Below are 19370 nucleotides of genomic sequence, written 5' to 3' on the forward strand. Positions count from 1 at the left end.
TAAGGATGTCCAGCTGATGATGAAGGAATCTTTAAATTCGCTTCCTTGGGAGGACGTTCAATTAAGAGCCTTCTGATAATGGTTGTTGGAACTCTTTTTTTTTTTTTTTTTGAGTCAGAGTTTCGCTCTGTCTCCCAGGTTGGAGTGCAGTGGCGCGATCTTGGCTCACTGCAACCTGTGACCCCCGGGTTCAAGCGATTCTCCGCCTCAGCCTCCTGAGTAGCTGGGATTATAGGTGCCTGCCACCATGCCTGGACGCCTGGCTGATTTTTGTAATTTTAGTAGAAATGGGGTTTTGCCATGTTGGCCAGTCTGATCTTAAACTCCTGACCTCAGATGATCCACCCGCCTCGGCCTCCCAAAATGCTAGGATTATAGGCATGAGCCACTGCACCTGGCTGGTTGTTGGAACTCTTGAGTCTTGCTTTCTTAAGACATGTACATGCTTCCCTATGGGCATCTGAAGGATGGGGCTGGCTGCATGCCAGTTCAGGCACTTAGGTGAAGGTCCATTTAGACTTGGGGATGAGAGAGTGAAAGGACACTTTGGATGAAATTGGGCTGCTGAACTCATTGGCTGTTGCTAATTGAGGTTCAGAAGTATAGAAACATCATTTTCCTTTTCCCACTGTGCAAACTCACAGATTTTGCTACAGCTTTCAGAGAGGATTGGAGAAGGGCCCAGGGAGGTTTCAGGGCTTATTGCCTTCTCTTCAGGGTTTGGGATATCCTGCTTGCCCTGGGTAGTATAATAATTTCCATTCTACAGATGAGGAAACCAAGGCTCAGGGAAGTGATGTGATTTACCCAGGGTAAAACAGCAAGAAATCAAAGATTTGGGGATAAAATAAAGATATTCCAACTCCTTGTCCAGTGATTTCCCTTGTTTATACATGCGTCTTGGTATAGATCCATTCTCACTATTTAATTTTTTTTTTTCATTTATAACACACTTCAAAATGATTATTTTGGAAGCAAGTTCTGGAAGTAGGGAGCAAACTGGAAAAAAAAAAAAAAAAAACAAACTCCACAGTCAGCAGTTTCAATTGTTTTAATACAAAAGCAAGTAGCAGGAAGAAGTTGGAAATAGATCTTGTAACTAAAATGCGTTAAAAGAGTAATTTTGTAAAGATGTCTTTTGGATTGTTTCCTATTCAGCTATTTTAAAATTAAGGTAGAGTATTCACTTACCATTGTCGTCAGCAAATATTTAGTGGTATTTAGCAGCCAGCTAATTAGGATTTCTCCAGACTTGGACAATTTAGTAGCTAATGAAAAGAAGTTGGATGTGGTTCCAACTTCTGAGGGCTGTGCTGGATCCAAAGTTAAAAACTTTGGTTTTAGCAACACTAGAAGCAAAAAATAACTGAAGAGTCTTGAGATAATGGCCTTTGGCTTCAAGTGTAGTTCAGTTTTTATTTCAGACTCTCTCTAAAACCTCAGGAGAGAAATTTGTCTTGGAAGCAAACTAAGCCTCAAAAATCTGTCCCATTAGACAGTGTTTCTAGAGCTGAGAGGATTGCAGTGATTACAGAGGGTTTTTGCAGTTGTCCTCAGTAAGTTACAAATGGCCTCTGTAGGATTTAGGGAGCTGTGCTGAAGGCACAGACGGTATCCGTACAGATGTAGTTATTTTGGCTTTGGTCTTAGGGAAACCTTGAACACCTGATAGCACAGTTATTTGTTTTCCCAAAGCTCAGCATGGACTTTTTAAAAGGTGGTGTAAAAACGACAGCATGCAATTTTTTTAAGCTTCCTTAGTTGTGAGCTGTGTATATTCCCCTGTGAACTGTTGTATATCAGAATAGCACTTCTTACCCATGAGATCCTTTTGTCAATGCTGCCAAAATATAAGAGCAAAAGCCATTGCCGTCTATGTGGAGATGAGACGCTGTGGCATCTGGCTTATATATCAATGTACTGCCGGGCTTTGTGGTGACCTCCTGTTCACTGAGTAACTGGCCAGAAAGGCCTTTGTGACATTGTTTTTATATAATATTGATCCAGCTCTAGCCCTTGGGTTAAGTCAATTCCTTGGTCAACTTCTTGTTTTGTTTTTACTATATACCCAGTGAGTCTTTGAAAGCAATCACTTTCCAGATGTCTTTGTTATCAAAATGAAAGATACTTAGGAATGTTCTAACTTGATCATTCCTGCCTTCTAGATGTGGTGCCTTTGTTTTCCTTCTAACTTTGTAGTTACAATAAAAGTGCAGAGAGGTAATAAACAGTTATAAAAATGTTTCTAACCCATTTTTTTTTTCTTAAAAAGACTGGAGCTGGGAGAAACAAAAAGAACAACCCAAAGAATACCAACGCATCCTACAGTGCTTCTTAGATAGAAAAGATTGTTGCTACTCTATCCATCAAATGGGTAAGGTCATAAATCAATAGTTTAAAGGCAGTGCCTATTTCTGTTCCTTCTCTTCCCTTGCCTTATATGTGGCTCCATTAAGTTGTCCATCTGCTTAATTATTTATACAAAAAATTAGGATTTTGTGGCTTACTGGAAGATCTTTTGCTAACATGTTAATTTTTTCCACATAAAAACAGCACAAATGGGTGTAGGAGAAGGGAAATCAATTGGAGAATGGTTTGGACCAAATACAGTTGCACAGGTGTTAAAGTAAGTAAAAGAGTGGCGCCTGCCTTATTCTGCTGTCTCCTATGCTTCCCTCCCTAGACAACTAAACCTCCCATCAACCTAGGTATTCTTGCAATCCCTCTAAGCTACTCTTCCCACTAAACCATCAAATATCTGTGCCATTTTGCTCAGATGGCTCTTTGAAATGTGTAAGCATGGATATCTGTCTTGGTATATCAAAGTTATATTCACTGGTAGCAGTATATGTGGCTGTATCCTAGGACTCATTCAGTGTCTCATGCTGCAGATTGATACTCATGTGCCTGGGAGCCATTGGCCTGAGGGTCCCTTTGAAGCCAAAAGTTTCATACTAAGTGGTAGAGGCTAAGCCAGCCTAAGCAAGAAATGGACCCCCACAGGGCTCCTACATGCACTACATAATATTTAAAACCCTGTTCATTCAGCTTTTTCTTTGTACCTTTACTGTGCTAAGTTCTGGATGTGCAGAAATAAACTTGACATAGTCCTTGCCTCAAGGAACTCACCAGCTATTGGGGGAGACAAACCCCAGGGAAGTCTTGGAATCAGTTTGTCATCTCATAGCAGACTCAAGGTGTCCCAGCGTGGTATTCCAGTTGTCTTGTTAAATACCAGAATTCACCTTCCACAGCAAGAGGCAAGGTGGAGAGGTCAGGACCAACTTTTTGAAAGCAAATGGGGTGAGTGATGTTAGTACTTACACCTGCAGACCACTTTACCTGTTGTCACTCTCCTTCCTAACAACCTATCACTGATGGAAACTCCATCAGGGCAGAGATTGTATTTATCTTGTTCACTCTGTAACACTAGCACATAGAACTGCCTGGCACGCGTAAGTACACAATAAATGCTCGATGAATAAATGAAAATGGCAGCCAGAATCTGGGGCCAGATTTAGGGATCAGAAGATTGAAACCTTCTGGCCTCCTTTGGTGTAGAACATTAAGCTCCTGGGCACTATAGGGGGACCTATTCCATGCAAAGTACAGATGGGACCCTGTTTCTATTACTAACCAGTCTTCAGTGAACTAGAATGCTTTGGGAATGTGTCTGTGAGGGGAGTGGCCTGGATTTTTTGGGGACCCAAGGAAAATCTGTATTGACTTTACTCCTTCCTAACAATGTAACCTCTCTGAGGCTGCTTTCTTGCCATAGTCAGAGTGCCTTTTGGGCATCACTGACTCTGCTGAGTGAAAATCTGGCAGTATTTCAGGAATCACTGTATGAACGTGGTGTGGAAAGTACAAGAGATTAGAATGGCTGTGCTGAGCCCAAAACCCAGCTTGAAATGGTTGGTGTTAAAACAACATCCTTCAGAATTTGCTTCTTTCCTCTAAATTTTAAGGTTACCAACAACAAAATGGAAACCTAGATTTTATTTTATTTTTTTTTTCAGACAGAGTCTCACTCTGTCACCCAGGCTGGAGTGCAGTGGCACAATCTCGGCTCACTGCAACCTCAACCTCCCAGGGTCAAGCATTCTCCTGCCTCAGCTTTCCGAGTAGCTGGACTTACAGGTGCCTGCTACCACGCCCAGCTAATTTTTGTATTTTTAGTAGAGATGGGGTTTCACCATGTTGACCAGGCTGGTCTCGAACTTCTGACCTCGTGATCCACCCGTCTCAACCTCCCAAAGTGCTGGGATTACAGGCGTGAACCACCACGCTTGGGGTAGATTTTTTTAAAGAATGTAAATGGGTTCCAATTCATCATGATCATTAGCATTAACAACGCATATTATTATTATATCATTGTTATTCTTCTGGAGAAAGATAATACATTAAAATGAATGAAATACAAGGGTGATGGTAGTTAACTTCCTGGGAGCTACCTGGTAGAGAGACTGTGTTTTCTTCAGTCCAATGAGACTGGGCTTTACCCACACATCCCAGAAGTAGCCAGGTTAAACATGGCCTCATTTAACTGGCAAGGGAAGAAGAAGGAAAGGGAGAAATAGGTGGGGTACTTTACATAGACCTCAGATCATCTCTCTTTTAAAGGGGTTTTCTTTCTAATATACCATAAAGTCCTACAGTTCAGCATGGTGGCTCTCTTCAGCTGCTGACCAGTAAAGCTCGGCACCTCAATCTGCGGCCTATGTCACTTGAGAGGTATTCTCAGGGCAGCTGGGGAGTGGTAGAAGTGATCTCTCTCTCTCTATCCCCTCTACCCACTGTCTCTCTCTCTCTGGGTTTACCTGGAACATATTCTCCATATTATCTGTGATCCCAAACAAATGTCTATTTTTTATGGACAACTTCCTTTAAAAAATTTTTTTTTACAGTTTCCCTTTTGAAAAATGAAAATTCAGTAAGTCAGAATGTCTTTTATTTAAGAAAACAAAGTCTCTTGCGACTCTGAGAGCCGATGCACGGGTAACTTTTCTTTTTTCCCCAGTAGGTGTCCCATCATTTTGTGAAGTAGACTTCTCCAGGTTGTAAAGCAGAAACTTCTTTTTGAGGTTCAGATACAGTGACTCAGTGGCATTCTCAAGGTCTCTAGACATGGAGCGTCCCAGAGCTCTGGCAAAGAAGCCGAGTTGACCTGAACACCAGCTTTTCTGTGGCTCAGTGTTGGTGACATTAGGAACACTGGGCATAAATTGTACTGTTTTCTGCTGATATTTCCATCTTCCCAAATTGTGACTTCCTTATACATTGCTTTGCAGAAAACTTGCTTTATTTGATGAATGGAATTCCTTGGCTGTTTATGTTTCAATGGATAACACAGTGGTCATTGAAGATATCAGTGAGTTACCAGTCTGTTTAACTTCCCAGCTGATGGGTGATGAATTCCTTCCTCACCATTCAGAATTCTGGGACTCAAGAGAGTCTCTCTGGTCTTCCCCACCAGGGCAGGGGAGCTTAGGGGAGCACAGGGCTCTGATTCTTTCTTTTCAGTTTTCTGAGAGGGAGAACACCATTAGAGGGGCCTTACTGCTCCTCAGTGAGGTACCACACTCCTTCCCTGCAGAAAACACAAAGTGCATATAATTTATTCAGCCACCAACAGATCTTTCATGGAGGCTCACCCTTGTCCAGGCCTGTGATTCCTGCACTGAGGAGTCAGAGCAACCTAAAGATACAGTCCCTGTCTCAAAGGCCCTGGCAGACTTGAGAAATGAGATTCTTACAATGAGCCCAGAATCCCTATTGGGAGCTAAACAAGTACCCTGCGGCCGGAATGAAGAGCATGAGCCCTAAAGAAATGGCCTGGGCTTCATGCGGGTGGGGAGTCAACTGAGCCCTGGTGGCAGAGGAGAGGGCCTTCTAGGCAGGGTGGGGGGCATGTGAGGTTCCCCTTAGTTTTGATATTGGAGTATCTTCTAGGGCTGAAGACTCCTTACTTATCCAATTTTCTGTTCTTCCATTTCTAGAAAAAATGTGCCGTGTCCTTCCCTTGAGTGCTGACACAGCTGGTGACAGGCCTCCCGATTCTTTGACTGCTTCAAACCAGAGTAAGGGCACCTCTGCCCACTGCCCGGCCTGGAAGCCCCTGCTGCTCATTGTGCCCCTTCGCCTGGGCATAAACCAAATCAATCCTGTCTATGTTGATGCATTCAAAGTAAGTCACTTCTTTCCCCGAGCCCATTGCTGCCTGCCCATCACACCGCCATCTCAGCACAGAGATCCGTGAGCAGCAGTCCACAAGTGAGTTGAGAATCTTGCATTCTCTTTCTCTCCAGGAGTGTTTTAAGATGCCACAGTCTTTAGGGGCATTAGGAGGAAAACCAAATAACGCGTATTATTTCATAGGATTCTTAGGTAAGAAAGGAGGAATCACAAGTAAGTCATCGTGGGCTATGGGAGGGCGTGGGGACAAGGTTTGCATGGGAGACCAGGCAATTCCAGTTAGTGGGTTCCCATCTAGCCCAGGGATGCCACGGCCTCTGGTCAGCTCCTTCTGTCTCCAGCCTAACTAATGGAGAGTGATGTTTCTGTGTGCCTGACGGAAAGCATGTCCAATTTCAATGCCTTTACTTCCTTGCTTCTTGATAAGATGGTTCCATTGCTTTCCCACTGGATAGCCCCAAGGTCACAGCATTGCTCCAGCACATCTCTCTCCTGCCTGTGGGGCCCAGGGTGGTGGAATTTCAATCCCTTGACTTTGCCAATATCTCTCTTATTAGGGCCAGCTGGCTCATTGTTCAGAGCTGTGACAGGGTGGGAATTAGAGGAGGCAAAGACAGAAATATCCTTTTCCCGAGAATGGGGACTAAGCCTTAAAACCACTAACCTCTTAATGTGAACCCGAGCAAGCAGCCCAACATTCCCTGCATAGTAAGGCACCTCTGGAAACCCAGTCTCTTCACTCACTAGCTATGACCAGAGACATTTGAGGTCCTTGGTACACAAGAGAAGCTAGCCTAGTGCTTTTGAAGCTTTAGCATGCACATGAATCACCTTGAGAGCCTATTGAAGTGCAGGTTCAGTAGGTCTTGGGTGGGGCCTGAGAGTCTGCATTTCTAACTAGGTGGTGCGGATGCTGCTGGTCCACAGACCATACTTTGCATACCCAGGGCCTAAACACCTGGTTAGTGTTGAACAGCATGTGTTAGAGAGTGATGTGGCCAGGAAAATTTGGTACAGGACACCTGTTGCAGGGGTGGGGTGGTCTGAGACTTGGCCTCAAGAAAGTTATGAGCTCAGATTGGTTGACACAGAAAGGAGAGCTACAGGAGTTACAAGGGAATGGCATGAGGGCACGTGCAAAGGACAGGACGGAGATGGCCTTAGTCATCCTCCCCAACACATCTCTTCTTGGACATTCAGGGAGGTGACGTGGGATGGGAACAGATACACCTGGCTTTGCATGCTAATCCCCCACTTGCTACTGTGTGGCTTCAGGAAAAAGATACCAGTATTCAGTCTCAGGTTCCTCTTATGTAAAATAGGGTTAATGCCTGACTCACCCTGTTGTCATCTTACAGTAAAGCGTTCAGCCAGGCATATAGGACAGTCAGTGAAAGGTGGCTGGCTGCACCCTTTTGCTTGACCCCAACACATCTTCCGTTGCCAGCGCCCTTCTTCCTCTCTTTAGTTGGCGGGGGCGGGGGGTGAGGAGCGGCGCGCAGGGATTGCACAGCTGCCTCTGTTTTCTCTAATGCCCTGCTGTTCTATTGGTCGAGCCTAAGAAGTACAGCTAAATGGAAAAGAGAGCCCTGTAAAACCGGCTTATTTTCTAAAAGTAAGTAAAACCTAGTATTTTGGAGTTCTGCAAATCAGATGCCTCATGTTCCTAAAGCATGATGGGTTCAAAGAAAAATGATTGCACAAAAATAGATCATTCCAGATTGTTCATAGCGTGACTTAGTCCCTTCAGGCGCATAACAGAAATAGTAAATACGACAGGTGCTTATAACACAACACGCAAATTTATGTCTCACCATGCGTTCCTAAGAGGCACTGTTACCCTGTGTACCAGTACCACAAAATGCTCACTGTCTAGAGGCTCCAAGATCCCCAGGCCGCACCTGGCGATTCGGGTCTGGTGAGACGCCCACTTCCTGGTGAAATAAAGGAGACTAAGATCATCTTGACCTGTGCTTCCTCAAATGGCAGAAAGGCAAAGAAGCTTTCTGGAGCCTGTTAGAAGGCACTAATCCATTCATAGGGCTCCACCTCATGATCAAAGGCCCTCCATCTTCCTAGCTACTACATATTGGGTGGCTTAGGATTTCAACATTGACCTTTTCAGGGAGCATAAACATTCAGTCCACATACCAGTGGTTAGGACAACGTTTCTGGAAACAGATTAAGAAAATAACTTTGGAGGAACTCAGTGAATACGTGGATTGATTCCTGGGTCGCCCTGCCTCCCTATCCCAAGTACCGTCCAGAGAATTCCCAAGGTGCGTGTGAGCCGTCCTGTTTCTTGAGGCCACTGGGGCAGGGTAGCATTTGTGAAGTTTTGACTACTCATTAAAAACATGTGGGCAATCCCCAGTTCTTTAATCGACCCCAACCGACCAGAGGTTCAACATAGTGGCCGCATTTTGCCTGTTACCTGTTCTTATAACAAGTCCTCTTGTGCAAATTTCCACTCTGAGGGCTTGTGAAGTCCCTCGCGACTCTCCTTTTCTGACCTTCAACCCTTACTGGTTTGAGGTTGAGTGTCCAATGGGCAAAAAAGTACTCGAGCGGAGGACGAGAGAAGTGCACAGTGCCCAATTTTCCAAATAGTTTGCCCACTTCCAAGACTTCTGCCAAAGTGCTCTTCATCATCTTTTCTACACCACAGCCATATATACTTAGCACAAACACACATTACACATCATATACCATACGTCATACTACAGTTCTATATTACGTTAAAAATATCAGTACTCTAAAAAATAAAGGATTACATGACTGACATTATACCAAACTTATGTACATAGTACACTTGTATATAAAAAGATATAAAATGTATAAGGTATAATAAAATACACTTGTATACGTAAGAATGTATAAATGTACATAATCATAAAATGAGACGTAAAATGGTATAAAAAGTATATAACAACCAAAATGTCATATATAAATATATAGTAAGGATAGCAATTCATATACAAAGGTATCGACTTATAAATATATAAAATAGATAAATAAAATGTGTTATATACACCATGGAATACTATGTAGCCATAAAAAGTAATGAAATCATGTCCTCTGCAGCAACATGGATGGAGCTGGAGGCCATTACCTAAGTGTACTGTATCTCTTATAAGCACTCTCAGAAATGATGCAGCTTGTGGCCGGGTGTGGTGGCCCACACTTGTAATCCCAGCACTTTGGGAGGCCAAGGCCAGTGGATTGCCTGAGTTCAGGAGTTCGAGACCAGCCTTGGCAACATGGTGAAATGCCGTCTATACCAAACATACAAAAAATTAGCTGGATGTGGTGGCGTATGCCTATAGACCCAGCTACTTGGGAGGCTGAGATGGGGATTACTTCCAAGCAGATTGCTTGAGCCCAGGAGGTCAAGGCTGCAGTGAGCCAAGATTGTACCACTGCACTCCAGCCTGGGTGACAGATCGTGTTAGTCAGGGTTCTCTAGAGGGCCAGAACTAATGGAATATATATACATATATATGTGTATATATGTGTGTGTATGTTACATACACACACAGACACATACATATATATAAATATAAAAATATATATAAAGGGGAGTTTATTAAGTATTAACTCACATGATCACAAGGTCCCACAATAGGCCATCTGCAGGCTGAGGAGCAAGGACAGCCAGTCTGACTTCCAAAACTGAAGAACTTGGAGTCTGATGTTGAGGGCAGGAAACATCCAGCGTGGAGAAAGATGTAGGCTGGGAGGCTAGGCCCATCTCTGTTTTCACATTTTCTGCTTGCTGCCCTGGCAACTGGTTAGATTGTGCCCACCTGATTAAGAGTGGGTCTGCCTTCCCCAGCCCACTGACTCAAATGTTAATCTGCTTTGGCAACACCCTCACAGACACACCCGGGATCAGTACTTTGTCTCCTTCAATCCAATCAAGTGGACACTCAGTATTAACCATCACAAGTCCACCCCTTGTCAACTGGTACACATATACATATCCTGAGATCATACATCATCTTCAAATAAAGACAATAATAAGGTCATAATTTGTCTAACATAATACAACTATGCTTCGTACAACTGGAAACGCACCAATCCCCAACCCAAATACTATTACGTAAACTTAACAATACTTAAATGCTGATGTGAAGTCAATAAATCTTATGTCACATGATAAAGGAGAAAGGAAATAAAATGAGAATATCTTCTGAGTACAAGTGTATACATGCACAAACATGTTTTTAACAAAAGAAGGAGGAAATATTCATGACAATTGCAGTCCTCGTTTCTGTAGCTGGTCACGTGGTCGTAGCTAGTATTGATGACTACCTTCTTTTACTACCCATACTGTATTCCCTTTGCCTTCAATAAACACTTCAGCAGGTCATGGTTTTTTTCCTGGTGGAGTGACCCAAACCTTCATTCCTGAAGGGTCTGGGCCATTTGTAGTCCTGCCTGGATTGGGCTGTTGTAGTTTCCCATTGACCTTAATCACAGGGCATGGTAATACTAAGAGACACCCAAATGGATCTCCTGTATTCCATGCATACTTTTTGTTACCTCCATTATGGGGCAGTAGACTGATTTCATCTTGATAGTCCGAGTCAGTCACCCCAGCCAACACTGTAACTCCCTTATTAGCCTATTGATGTAAAGGTAAGAGGAGCCCAAAGTATCCACGTGGCAATCTTAACTTCTGATTTAATGGAATCGTTGTGTCTCCTGGTGGCAGCATTTCTTCCCCTGGGACTAAGACCTCTAGGCCAGCAGAACTTAATGTCAGGGGAACAGGAAGCAAAATTTTGCTAGTGGATCACTAGGGCTGATGGTGAGTGGTGCCACTTCCACTTCCACCCCTTGATTCCTGGACCTGTGAATCCTGGCTATGAGAGAAAGAGTACCATATATTGAATGCCAATTCAGAGCTTACACAGCCTTCTGGAAAACTTTGCCCCAGCCCTACAAAGTATTGTCACCTAGTTGGCATTGTAATTGTAACTTCAAAATGAAATTCCACCATTCTATCAATCCAGCTGCTTCAGGCTGATGGGGAACATGGTAAGACCAGTGAATTCCATGAGAATGAGCCCACTGCCACACTTTCTTAGCCATAAAGTAAGTGCCTTGGTCAGAGTCTGTTTGGAATGTTGGATAAGGCTGATGGGGCCATGATGTTGGATAAGGCTGATGGGGAACATGGTAAGACCAGTGAATTCCATGAGAATGAGCCCACTGCCACACTTTCTTAGCCATAAAGTCAGAGCTGTGTAGAAAACCATGATGGTGGATAAGGCATTCTGTGAGTCCATGGATGGGAGTCTTGGCAGAAGCATTGTGTACAGGATAGGTAAACCCATATGTGGACTAAAAGTTTATTCCAGTGAGAATAAATCTCTGCCCTTTCCATGATGGAAGAAGCCCAATATAATCAACCTGCCACCAGGTAGCTGGCTGATCACCCCGAGGAATGGTGCCATATTGAGGGCTCCGTGTTGGTCTCTGCTGCTGGCAAATTGGGCACTCAGCAGCGGCCGTAGCCAGGTCAACCTTGGTGAGTGGAAGTCCATGTTGCTGAACCCATGTGTAACCTCCATCCCTGCCACCATGGCCACTTTGTTCATGGGCCCATTGGGTGATGACACGGGTAGCTGGGGAAAGAGGCTGAGTGGTGTCCACAGAATGGGTCATCCTATCTACTTGATTATCAAAATTCTCCTCTGCTGAGGTCATTCATTGGTGAGTACTCACATGGCATACAAATATCTTCACAGTTTTGACCACTCAGAGAGGTCCATCCACATATCTCTTCCCCAAATTGGCATCAATTTCCCAATCATGCTTCTTCCAAGTCCCTGACCATCCAGTCAAACCATTGACTATAGCCCATGAATTAGTATATAATCGCACATGTGGCTGTTTCTCCTTCCATGCAAAGTGCACAATCAGGTGCACTGCTCAAAGTTATGCCCACTGGAAAGATTTCCCTTCAGTGGGCCGGAGTAACACACCCAAATGAGAAATATGTTGCCTCCAAAATCCAAATAGGCCCAATAGGCATTGTGTCTGTTTCTTGGTTGCAGGAAGGGCCAATTGCAACAACTTATCCTTCACCTTAGAAAGAATATCTTGACAGGCCCCACACCACTGGACCCCTAGAAACTTTACTGAGGTAGAAGGTCCCTGAATTTTAGTCAGATTTATTTCCCATCCTCTGGGAAATAAATTATTAGCAAATGTCTTACCAATAAGTCCAGTGTGTTTGCTACTTCTTGCTCACTGGATCCAATCAGCATAATGTCATCAATGTAATGGACCAGTGTGGAAGTGAAAAGCAATCAAGGTCTCTCCAAATAAGATTATGACACAAAGACGAAGAGTTCATATGCCCCTGAGGTAGGACAGTAAAGATATATTGCTGGCCTTGCCAGCTGAAGGCAAATTGCTTCTGGTGGGCCTTATGGACAGGAATGGACAAAAGGCATTTGCCAGGTCAATGGCTGCATACCAGGTACCAGGAGATGCGTTAATTTGCTCGAGCAATGAAGCTACATCTGGTACAGCAGCTGCAATTGGAGTCACCACTTGGTTAAGCCTACAATAATCCCCTGTCATTCTCCAAGATCCATCTGTCTTCTGCACAGGCCAAATGAGAGAGTTGAACTGGGAGGTGGTGGGAATCACCACCTCTGTGTCTTTCAGGTCCTTGATGGTGGCACTAATCTCTGCAGTCCCTCAAGGGATGCAATATTGTTTTGATTTACTATTTTCCTAGGTAGAGGAAGCTCTAATGGCTTCCATTTAACCTTTCTCACCGTAATAGCCCTCACCCTACCAGTCAGGGAGCCAATGTAAGGGTTCTGCCAGCTGCTAAGTATGTCTATGTCAATTATGCATTCTGGCACTGGGGAAATGACCATGGGATGAGTCTGGGGACCCTCTGGGCCCATTGTAAGTCGCACCTGAGCTAAAACACCATTGATTACCTGACCTCCATAAGCCCCTACTTTAACTGGAGGACCACAATGATGTTTTGGGTTCCCTGGAATCAATGTCAGCTCAGAGCCAGTGTCCAGTAGGCCCCGAAATATCTGATCATTTCCCTTTCCCCAATGCACAGTTACCCTGCTAAAAGGCCAGAGGTCTCCTTGGGGAAGGATGGGAGAACAATTCACTGCATAAATTGTCAGTAATATAGTGAGGTCCTTCCTCAAGGGGACCTTGAGGGGTTCTGGGTCTGTAATTCTGGTTCTGGACCTGAGGGGTTCTGGACCATTCAGGGGGTTCTGGGTCTGTAAACTGGCTCAAGTCTGGAAATTGATTGATGGGCTGTGAGTCTCCGTTTTTGTAATTCAAATTAGTCTTTTATGCATTTGACCTAGAAGTTTTCTGCTTATATAAATTAAGTAGGAATGCAGTAGGCTTCCTATCAATTTCACTTCTAGAAACACCATGATTAATTAGCCAATGCCAGAGCTCTACACGAGTCAGACTGTTCTGATTGCAGTAGTCTGAAAGCAATAGTCAGACTATTGCTTTGCCTCTGCTGTCCATTACGGTAACTACGCCCACCTTGCCTTTGATGGTTGAGTGCTGCCACTTGGCCCCTGCCACCTCAGGATCCAATTATTCCCATTATATTTAAATTTTGTAGTTGACTGCAGTTCCCACTGTTAGATCTGACATACAGAGAAGAGCAATTACAGTACTCTTTGAAGATGCAGGTGCTGCCCTCACAAATCTATTTTGCAAGGCATTGGTCAAGGGTATATCTTCTGGACTCTCCCAGCTGGGGTGACTAATCCACTCCACCATCCCAATCTCCCTAAGCCTTTGGATCCCTTCCTCTACATGAAACCAAGGGAGATCAGGCATTTCCATCTCGCTCACAGTGGGTGATCTTTTAATCCATATTTCAGCTAACCAACCAAATAAGCTATTTAGAACCTTTTTTAACTCCCCGAGCTGCAACATTAAATGCAGTCTCTAACATAGTGGGCCCAAATCAATAAATTCAGCCTGATCCAACTCTGTGTTCCTTCCACCATTATCCCACACCCTTAATATCTGTGCCCATGCCTGTTTTCCAGGTTTCTGTTTATATAAATTAGAAAACTCAAGCAGTTCTTTTTGAGTATAGTGCACCTCCTCATGGGTCACACTCTCAATCTCACCTCCAGGAGCCCACCAGGACTTTAGTCTGAAGTCTGGAAGCAAACAGAGGTGTTGGGGGTGGCTCCTGAGGAGAATCCACATTATCTTGCCTGGCAACTGCCTCAGGGGAGGCCATCACTGTTGCTTCAGGCAGCGCAGGATTTATCTCCTCAGTCAAAGGTGGAAAGGCTGATGGCAGCATGGGTCAGGGGAGGGGATGTTGCCACTACTAGGGATGGGGAAGCTGTTTCTTCTGGCAAAAAACGTTCATCAGAGTTTACAAACTCAGTGTACCCAGCTTCATCAGGGTCCACCCCCACATTCCCATTCCAAGTTGCAGGGTCCCATTCTTTTCCAATCAATGCCCTCACTTTAACAGTAGACACCTGGCGAGGCTGTGCATGCATCTTTTGTTGCAGGCCAGCCACTCGCATGATAAGAGCTTGTGTCTGTTTTTCCACAATTTCAGCTCTTTCTCTACAGGAGATAAGACTCTCACTTAGGGCAATCTTAGCAGATTTTAGGTTCAATATCTGCTTCTGAAACCTGGAGTTGGAATCCCTGAGTTCATTTTCCTTCATCACTTTGTCCACTGAACTTAGGCACAACCAACCAGCTTCATTATGTTCCTTGGTTTTCCACGTATGGTCAATTGTATTTTGTATAGTCACTGAACTCCTTGCCTCTCATGAACAATGATTCAGGTGTGTCAAATGCATTATTTTGCATAACTATCTAAACAGTCCACACCAAGGACTATCAGTATTCCCTATACTATTAGAAGTAGATATATATATTCCATTTATATAATACTGTATATATACACATATATGAGTTTATTAAGTATTAACTCACATGATCGCAAGGTCCCGCAATAGGCCATCTGCAGGCTGAGGAGGAAGGACAGCCAGTCGGAGTTCTAAAACTGAAGAACTTGGAGTCCAATGTTTGAGGGCAGGAAGCATCCAGCGTGGGAGAAAGATGTAGGCTAGGAGGCTAGGGCCGTCTCTCTTTTTCACATTTTTCTGCCTGCCACCCTGGCAACTGGTAGATTGTGCCCACCCAGATTAAGGACGGGTCTGTCTTTCCCAGCCCACTGACTCAAATGTTAATCTCCTTTGGCAACACCCTTGTAAACACACCTGGGATCAATACTTTGCATCCTTCAATCAGTCAAGTTGACACTCAGTATTAACCAGTACACAGAGGGAGACCCTGTCTCAAAAAAAAAAAAAAAAAAAGATGCAGCTCGTAAAGCTCCACTCCATGCACATCCACACACACAGACATACTACCCATGGGAAAAGGTCCAAGTCAGAGTCAGAGAAGATGTTATTATTCCCAACACCTTAACTCCAAACATCTCAGCAGATGACTCAGTTCGAAAACTGTTTTGGCTTTCTATTTTCTTGCCTACAACTTCCTTTCCCTCAGACCTTTCTGTGGTCTTAGGTAGGCTTCCTTCTAGCCATCTTGGTTGCTCTTTAGTGTAATCTGTGGCTTTTTCGATACCACTGATCTTGCCTACCTGTGGTCTAGGGGAAAAATATCTACCTTGACCTTCATAAAGCAAGTCATATGGGGGGATTGATTTCTAGATACTCTTAACCATACATTTGTAGGGAAATACTGTTGATTTGCAGTAAAATAATTCTCTGGCCACTTTCTATTTGTGTTGTGTTTTAAGCATTTCACAGAGGTGAAATCTTCTGGTCCTTGTAATATACCATGAGGCAAGTAGAACAGGCCCAATGACCCTAGTTTAAAAACAAGAAAATTAAGACAGAGTGAATTAAGTGGTTTGTCCTTGGCTTATGATAGAAAAATGTTAAACCTTTCAAGAGACTTCAGAAACAAGCATATTCTTTGCCAACAGAAACGTGGATGTGCCCAACAAAATCCTGGATACCATTTTGGAGGGAGTCTTTGGGGCATCCCTCCCTACCCCAGTCTTTGGCAGCAGGTAGATCTCTCCTTGCTCGCCTGATGTAGCCGAGCATACAGAGAACCAGATGGCCTTCAGGCCCCAACAGCGAGGCTGGGGTACCTTGTAGGCACTTTTGCCTCCTCAGCCTGTGGCTGATGAACAGTAGAGGGACTCTCAGCCCTTTGAATATCAGGTCAAAGCAGAAATTTTATTATCCTAAACTCCTCCCATGTCATTTTGGGCCTAGACTTTTTCAATTTAATGAAGCATAGACTATATCTCTTGTGTCAAGGTCAGTCATGTCAAAGTGAATTTTCCAAGTGAGCGGTATCTGTACTGATGTTAATGTGACGAAGGCAGTGCTTTCTGACAGGAACTTACTAACTTGCTAATAAGTACTAGCTTGCTAGCTAATCAGGACCCGAAGTCAGCTCACTGGTTTCTCATCCATAAAGAGTCAGCATTCCCATTTCATAAAAAGTCAGCATTTCTTTTGAAGGTCAGGACCTCCTCCCTTACCAGAGGTGCTCTCTGAGCGTGGGGCTAAGAACCAGCGGTCTAGCCTGAGATGCTTTCCAATGTCAAAAGAGGCAGAAAGCTCCCTGATGGTACCTGGGCCCACGACCTGGTGACCCCACCTACCACCTCTTTGCTACTGCTGCTCACAGAGCCTGCCATGCCATCTGTGGTCTCTCATTCCCACATCTTCTCAAACCTTTCACTTTCCATTTTGGACTTGGACTTTGAGGAGATGTAAACGGTAGGGCACGTCTTCTCATTGAATGATAAGATTTGGGCGCAAGTGGCTTCCTTTAATCATGCTCACCCTGGCTTCAGGCTTTCTGTCATTCCATTCTCATTGTCACCAAGGGAGGGGTTAAGAGAACCAGAGTGCCTTCTCCCAACGACAGCAGTGGGGCCAGGACTGGTAGTCCTTTGAAGGTTAAGCATATCTCCTTCAAAACAGGTGACGAGCTCATCTTCTTGGACCCTCACACAACCCAGACCTTTGTCGACACTGAAGAGAATGGAACGGTTAATGACCAGACTTTCCATTGCCTGCAGTCCCCACAGCGAATGAACATCCTGAACCTGGATCCTTCAGTTGCACTGGTGGGTATTCGTAGGTTGAGTGGGCCAGGAGATACGATGTGTACAGATTGGTTCCCTGGGAGTTATCCAGATTGCTAGGTAGGGAGGCAAGAGTATGTTTGCTCACTATCCCCATTAGAGGCAGTAGAATATAGTGGGGAAGGAATGGACCCTGAAGCCAAACTGCTCCAGTTGGAATCTTGGCTCTGCCACTTACTAACTGTATTAGTCTGTTCTCCCACTGCTAATAAAGACATACCTGAGGCTGGGTAATTTATAAAGGAAAGACGTTTAGTTGACTCACGGTTCCACATGGCTGGGGAGGCCTCCCAATCATGCTGGAAGATGAAGGAAGAGCAAAGGGGTGTCTTACATGGTGGCAGGCAAGAGAGCTTATGCAGGGGAACTCCCATTTATAAAACCATCAGATCTCATGAGCCTTATTCACTACCACAAGGACAGTATGGGGGAACCACCCCATGATTCAATTATCTCTACCTGGTCCCACCCTTGACACATGGGGATTATTACAATTCAAGATGAGATTTGGGAGAGGACACAGCCAAAGCATATCACTAACTATGCACTTAGGAGGAGTGAATCTTTCTGAGCCTCGGTCTTCTCATCTCTAACATGAGAAAAATAATAGTTCCTTCCTTATGGGGTTGTATGAGGTGCAGTGCATGTAAGGCACTTAGCACTGGCCTGGCACATTGTAAGCATTCTATAAATGTTAATTATCATCATCTTTCCCCCGTTTCCTTCTTGTCCTCAAATTATTGCTACCCAGGCACAGGGAGGAAGATGGGATATCACTAGGGAGAGAGAAGGGAGCAAGATGCCCTGGGTGCACACAATCTAGGAAGCTGCAGGGTTTTCCGCCAGAAGTATGATTGGTGTCTACACACACTGAAGGGGCATCTGCCTGTGAAGTAGCCAGTGGTTCTGAGGCCTGTCTGCATCCTCTCCTCCAGTTTAATCCAATTGTCAGTATACCAGTGACCAAGAGCTGTGAGTCCTCCTCTTGTGAACCATTCTTTCACTACTCTGGGATGGCTTTGAGGTTGAGAAAGCGCAGACTGATGGTTCTCTCTGTTCTGATAGATAACTTCCTGAAGGTCAATGCCAACTTCTTAAGTATTGCCTCTAGCTAAAAGTACTATTTGGCTTTTGTTTGTTGGCTTAATTGAATGTTCTTTGGAGATGTGTATTTTTGTACACTGAAAGTAATGGAATTAACCCTATACTTTGAAGATGATCTTCAAGTTAAAATATCTCACAGCATGAGGAAAGAGGGAAAGGGACAGAGAGCAAGGGTGAGAATGAGAGCAAGACTTGAGAGAGTGATGTGTATGTCTGGGTAAGGCAGTGAGTTAGGAGAGAGAGAAGCCCAGGCAGTCTTCCTCCTTTATTGCTGGGAAGTCACATCCACAGAGACTGGCCCACATCCTAATTCTGGGCCAACAGCTCCATTGTGCAATACCAAGGGTAATTCTAAGTTGTGTTCTTTTGCTTTTCCCCAAGGGATTTTCTGCAAAGAAGAAAAGACTTTGATAACTGGTGTAGCCTTGTTCAGAAGGTAAAGCTATATGTTTTCTTAGTCTGAAAATGAAGTCACTCAATTTTATTCCTTTTCAAGATTGTTTTCATAGTAAAAAAAAAAATCCTACTCTGATACGACTTCACTGCAAGAGAAAGAAACTAAGGCAACAAAGAAACTGTCAGGTGTGGGGAATTGTGCATAACTTCGGGGGAACTGAACAAAAATTTTGGTTTGAAGTATCCTTAGCATGTCAAGGGAGTGATATTTTTAGTGATGAAACTTAATGTTTTATCTCATTAATAGAGAATTATTTTCTAAAGGCAATACTTACATTTTAGAATGCAGCAAAGCTGTATTTATGTCACATTTAAAGGTGGAATGAGAATTTTCTGGTAAGACTATGCCTTTTATTTTATTTTATTTTATTTTATTATTATTATTTTTTGAGACAACGTCTCGCTCTGTCACCCAGGCTGG

The 19370-nt window shown here is 44.0% G+C and overlaps 1 protein-coding gene across 1 annotated transcript in view; it reads left to right on the forward strand.

Moving 5' to 3' along the window:
* ATG4A (autophagy related 4A cysteine peptidase) overlaps positions 1-19370 on the forward strand; it is a 73026-nt gene that overhangs the window by 50787 nt on the left and 2869 nt on the right. The window contains exons 5-12 of the mRNA XM_017880409.1: positions 2273-2374; positions 2554-2626; positions 5292-5371; positions 6000-6187; positions 6309-6387; positions 17226-17371; positions 17713-17714; positions 18875-18929. Of these exons, the coding sequence (XP_017735898.1) occupies positions 2273-2374; positions 2554-2626; positions 5292-5371; positions 6000-6187; positions 6309-6387; positions 17226-17371; positions 17713-17714; positions 18875-18929 (725 nt within the window). The remainder of the gene's footprint in view (positions 1-2272; positions 2375-2553; positions 2627-5291; positions 5372-5999; positions 6188-6308; positions 6388-17225; positions 17372-17712; positions 17715-18874; positions 18930-19370) is intronic.

The sequence above is a fragment of the Rhinopithecus bieti genome, unplaced genomic scaffold (genome assembly GCF_001698545.2).
Source record: "Rhinopithecus bieti isolate Rb0 unplaced genomic scaffold, ASM169854v2 scaffold_11291, whole genome shotgun sequence".
NCBI classification, from domain to species: Eukaryota; Metazoa; Chordata; class Mammalia; order Primates; family Cercopithecidae; genus Rhinopithecus; species Rhinopithecus bieti.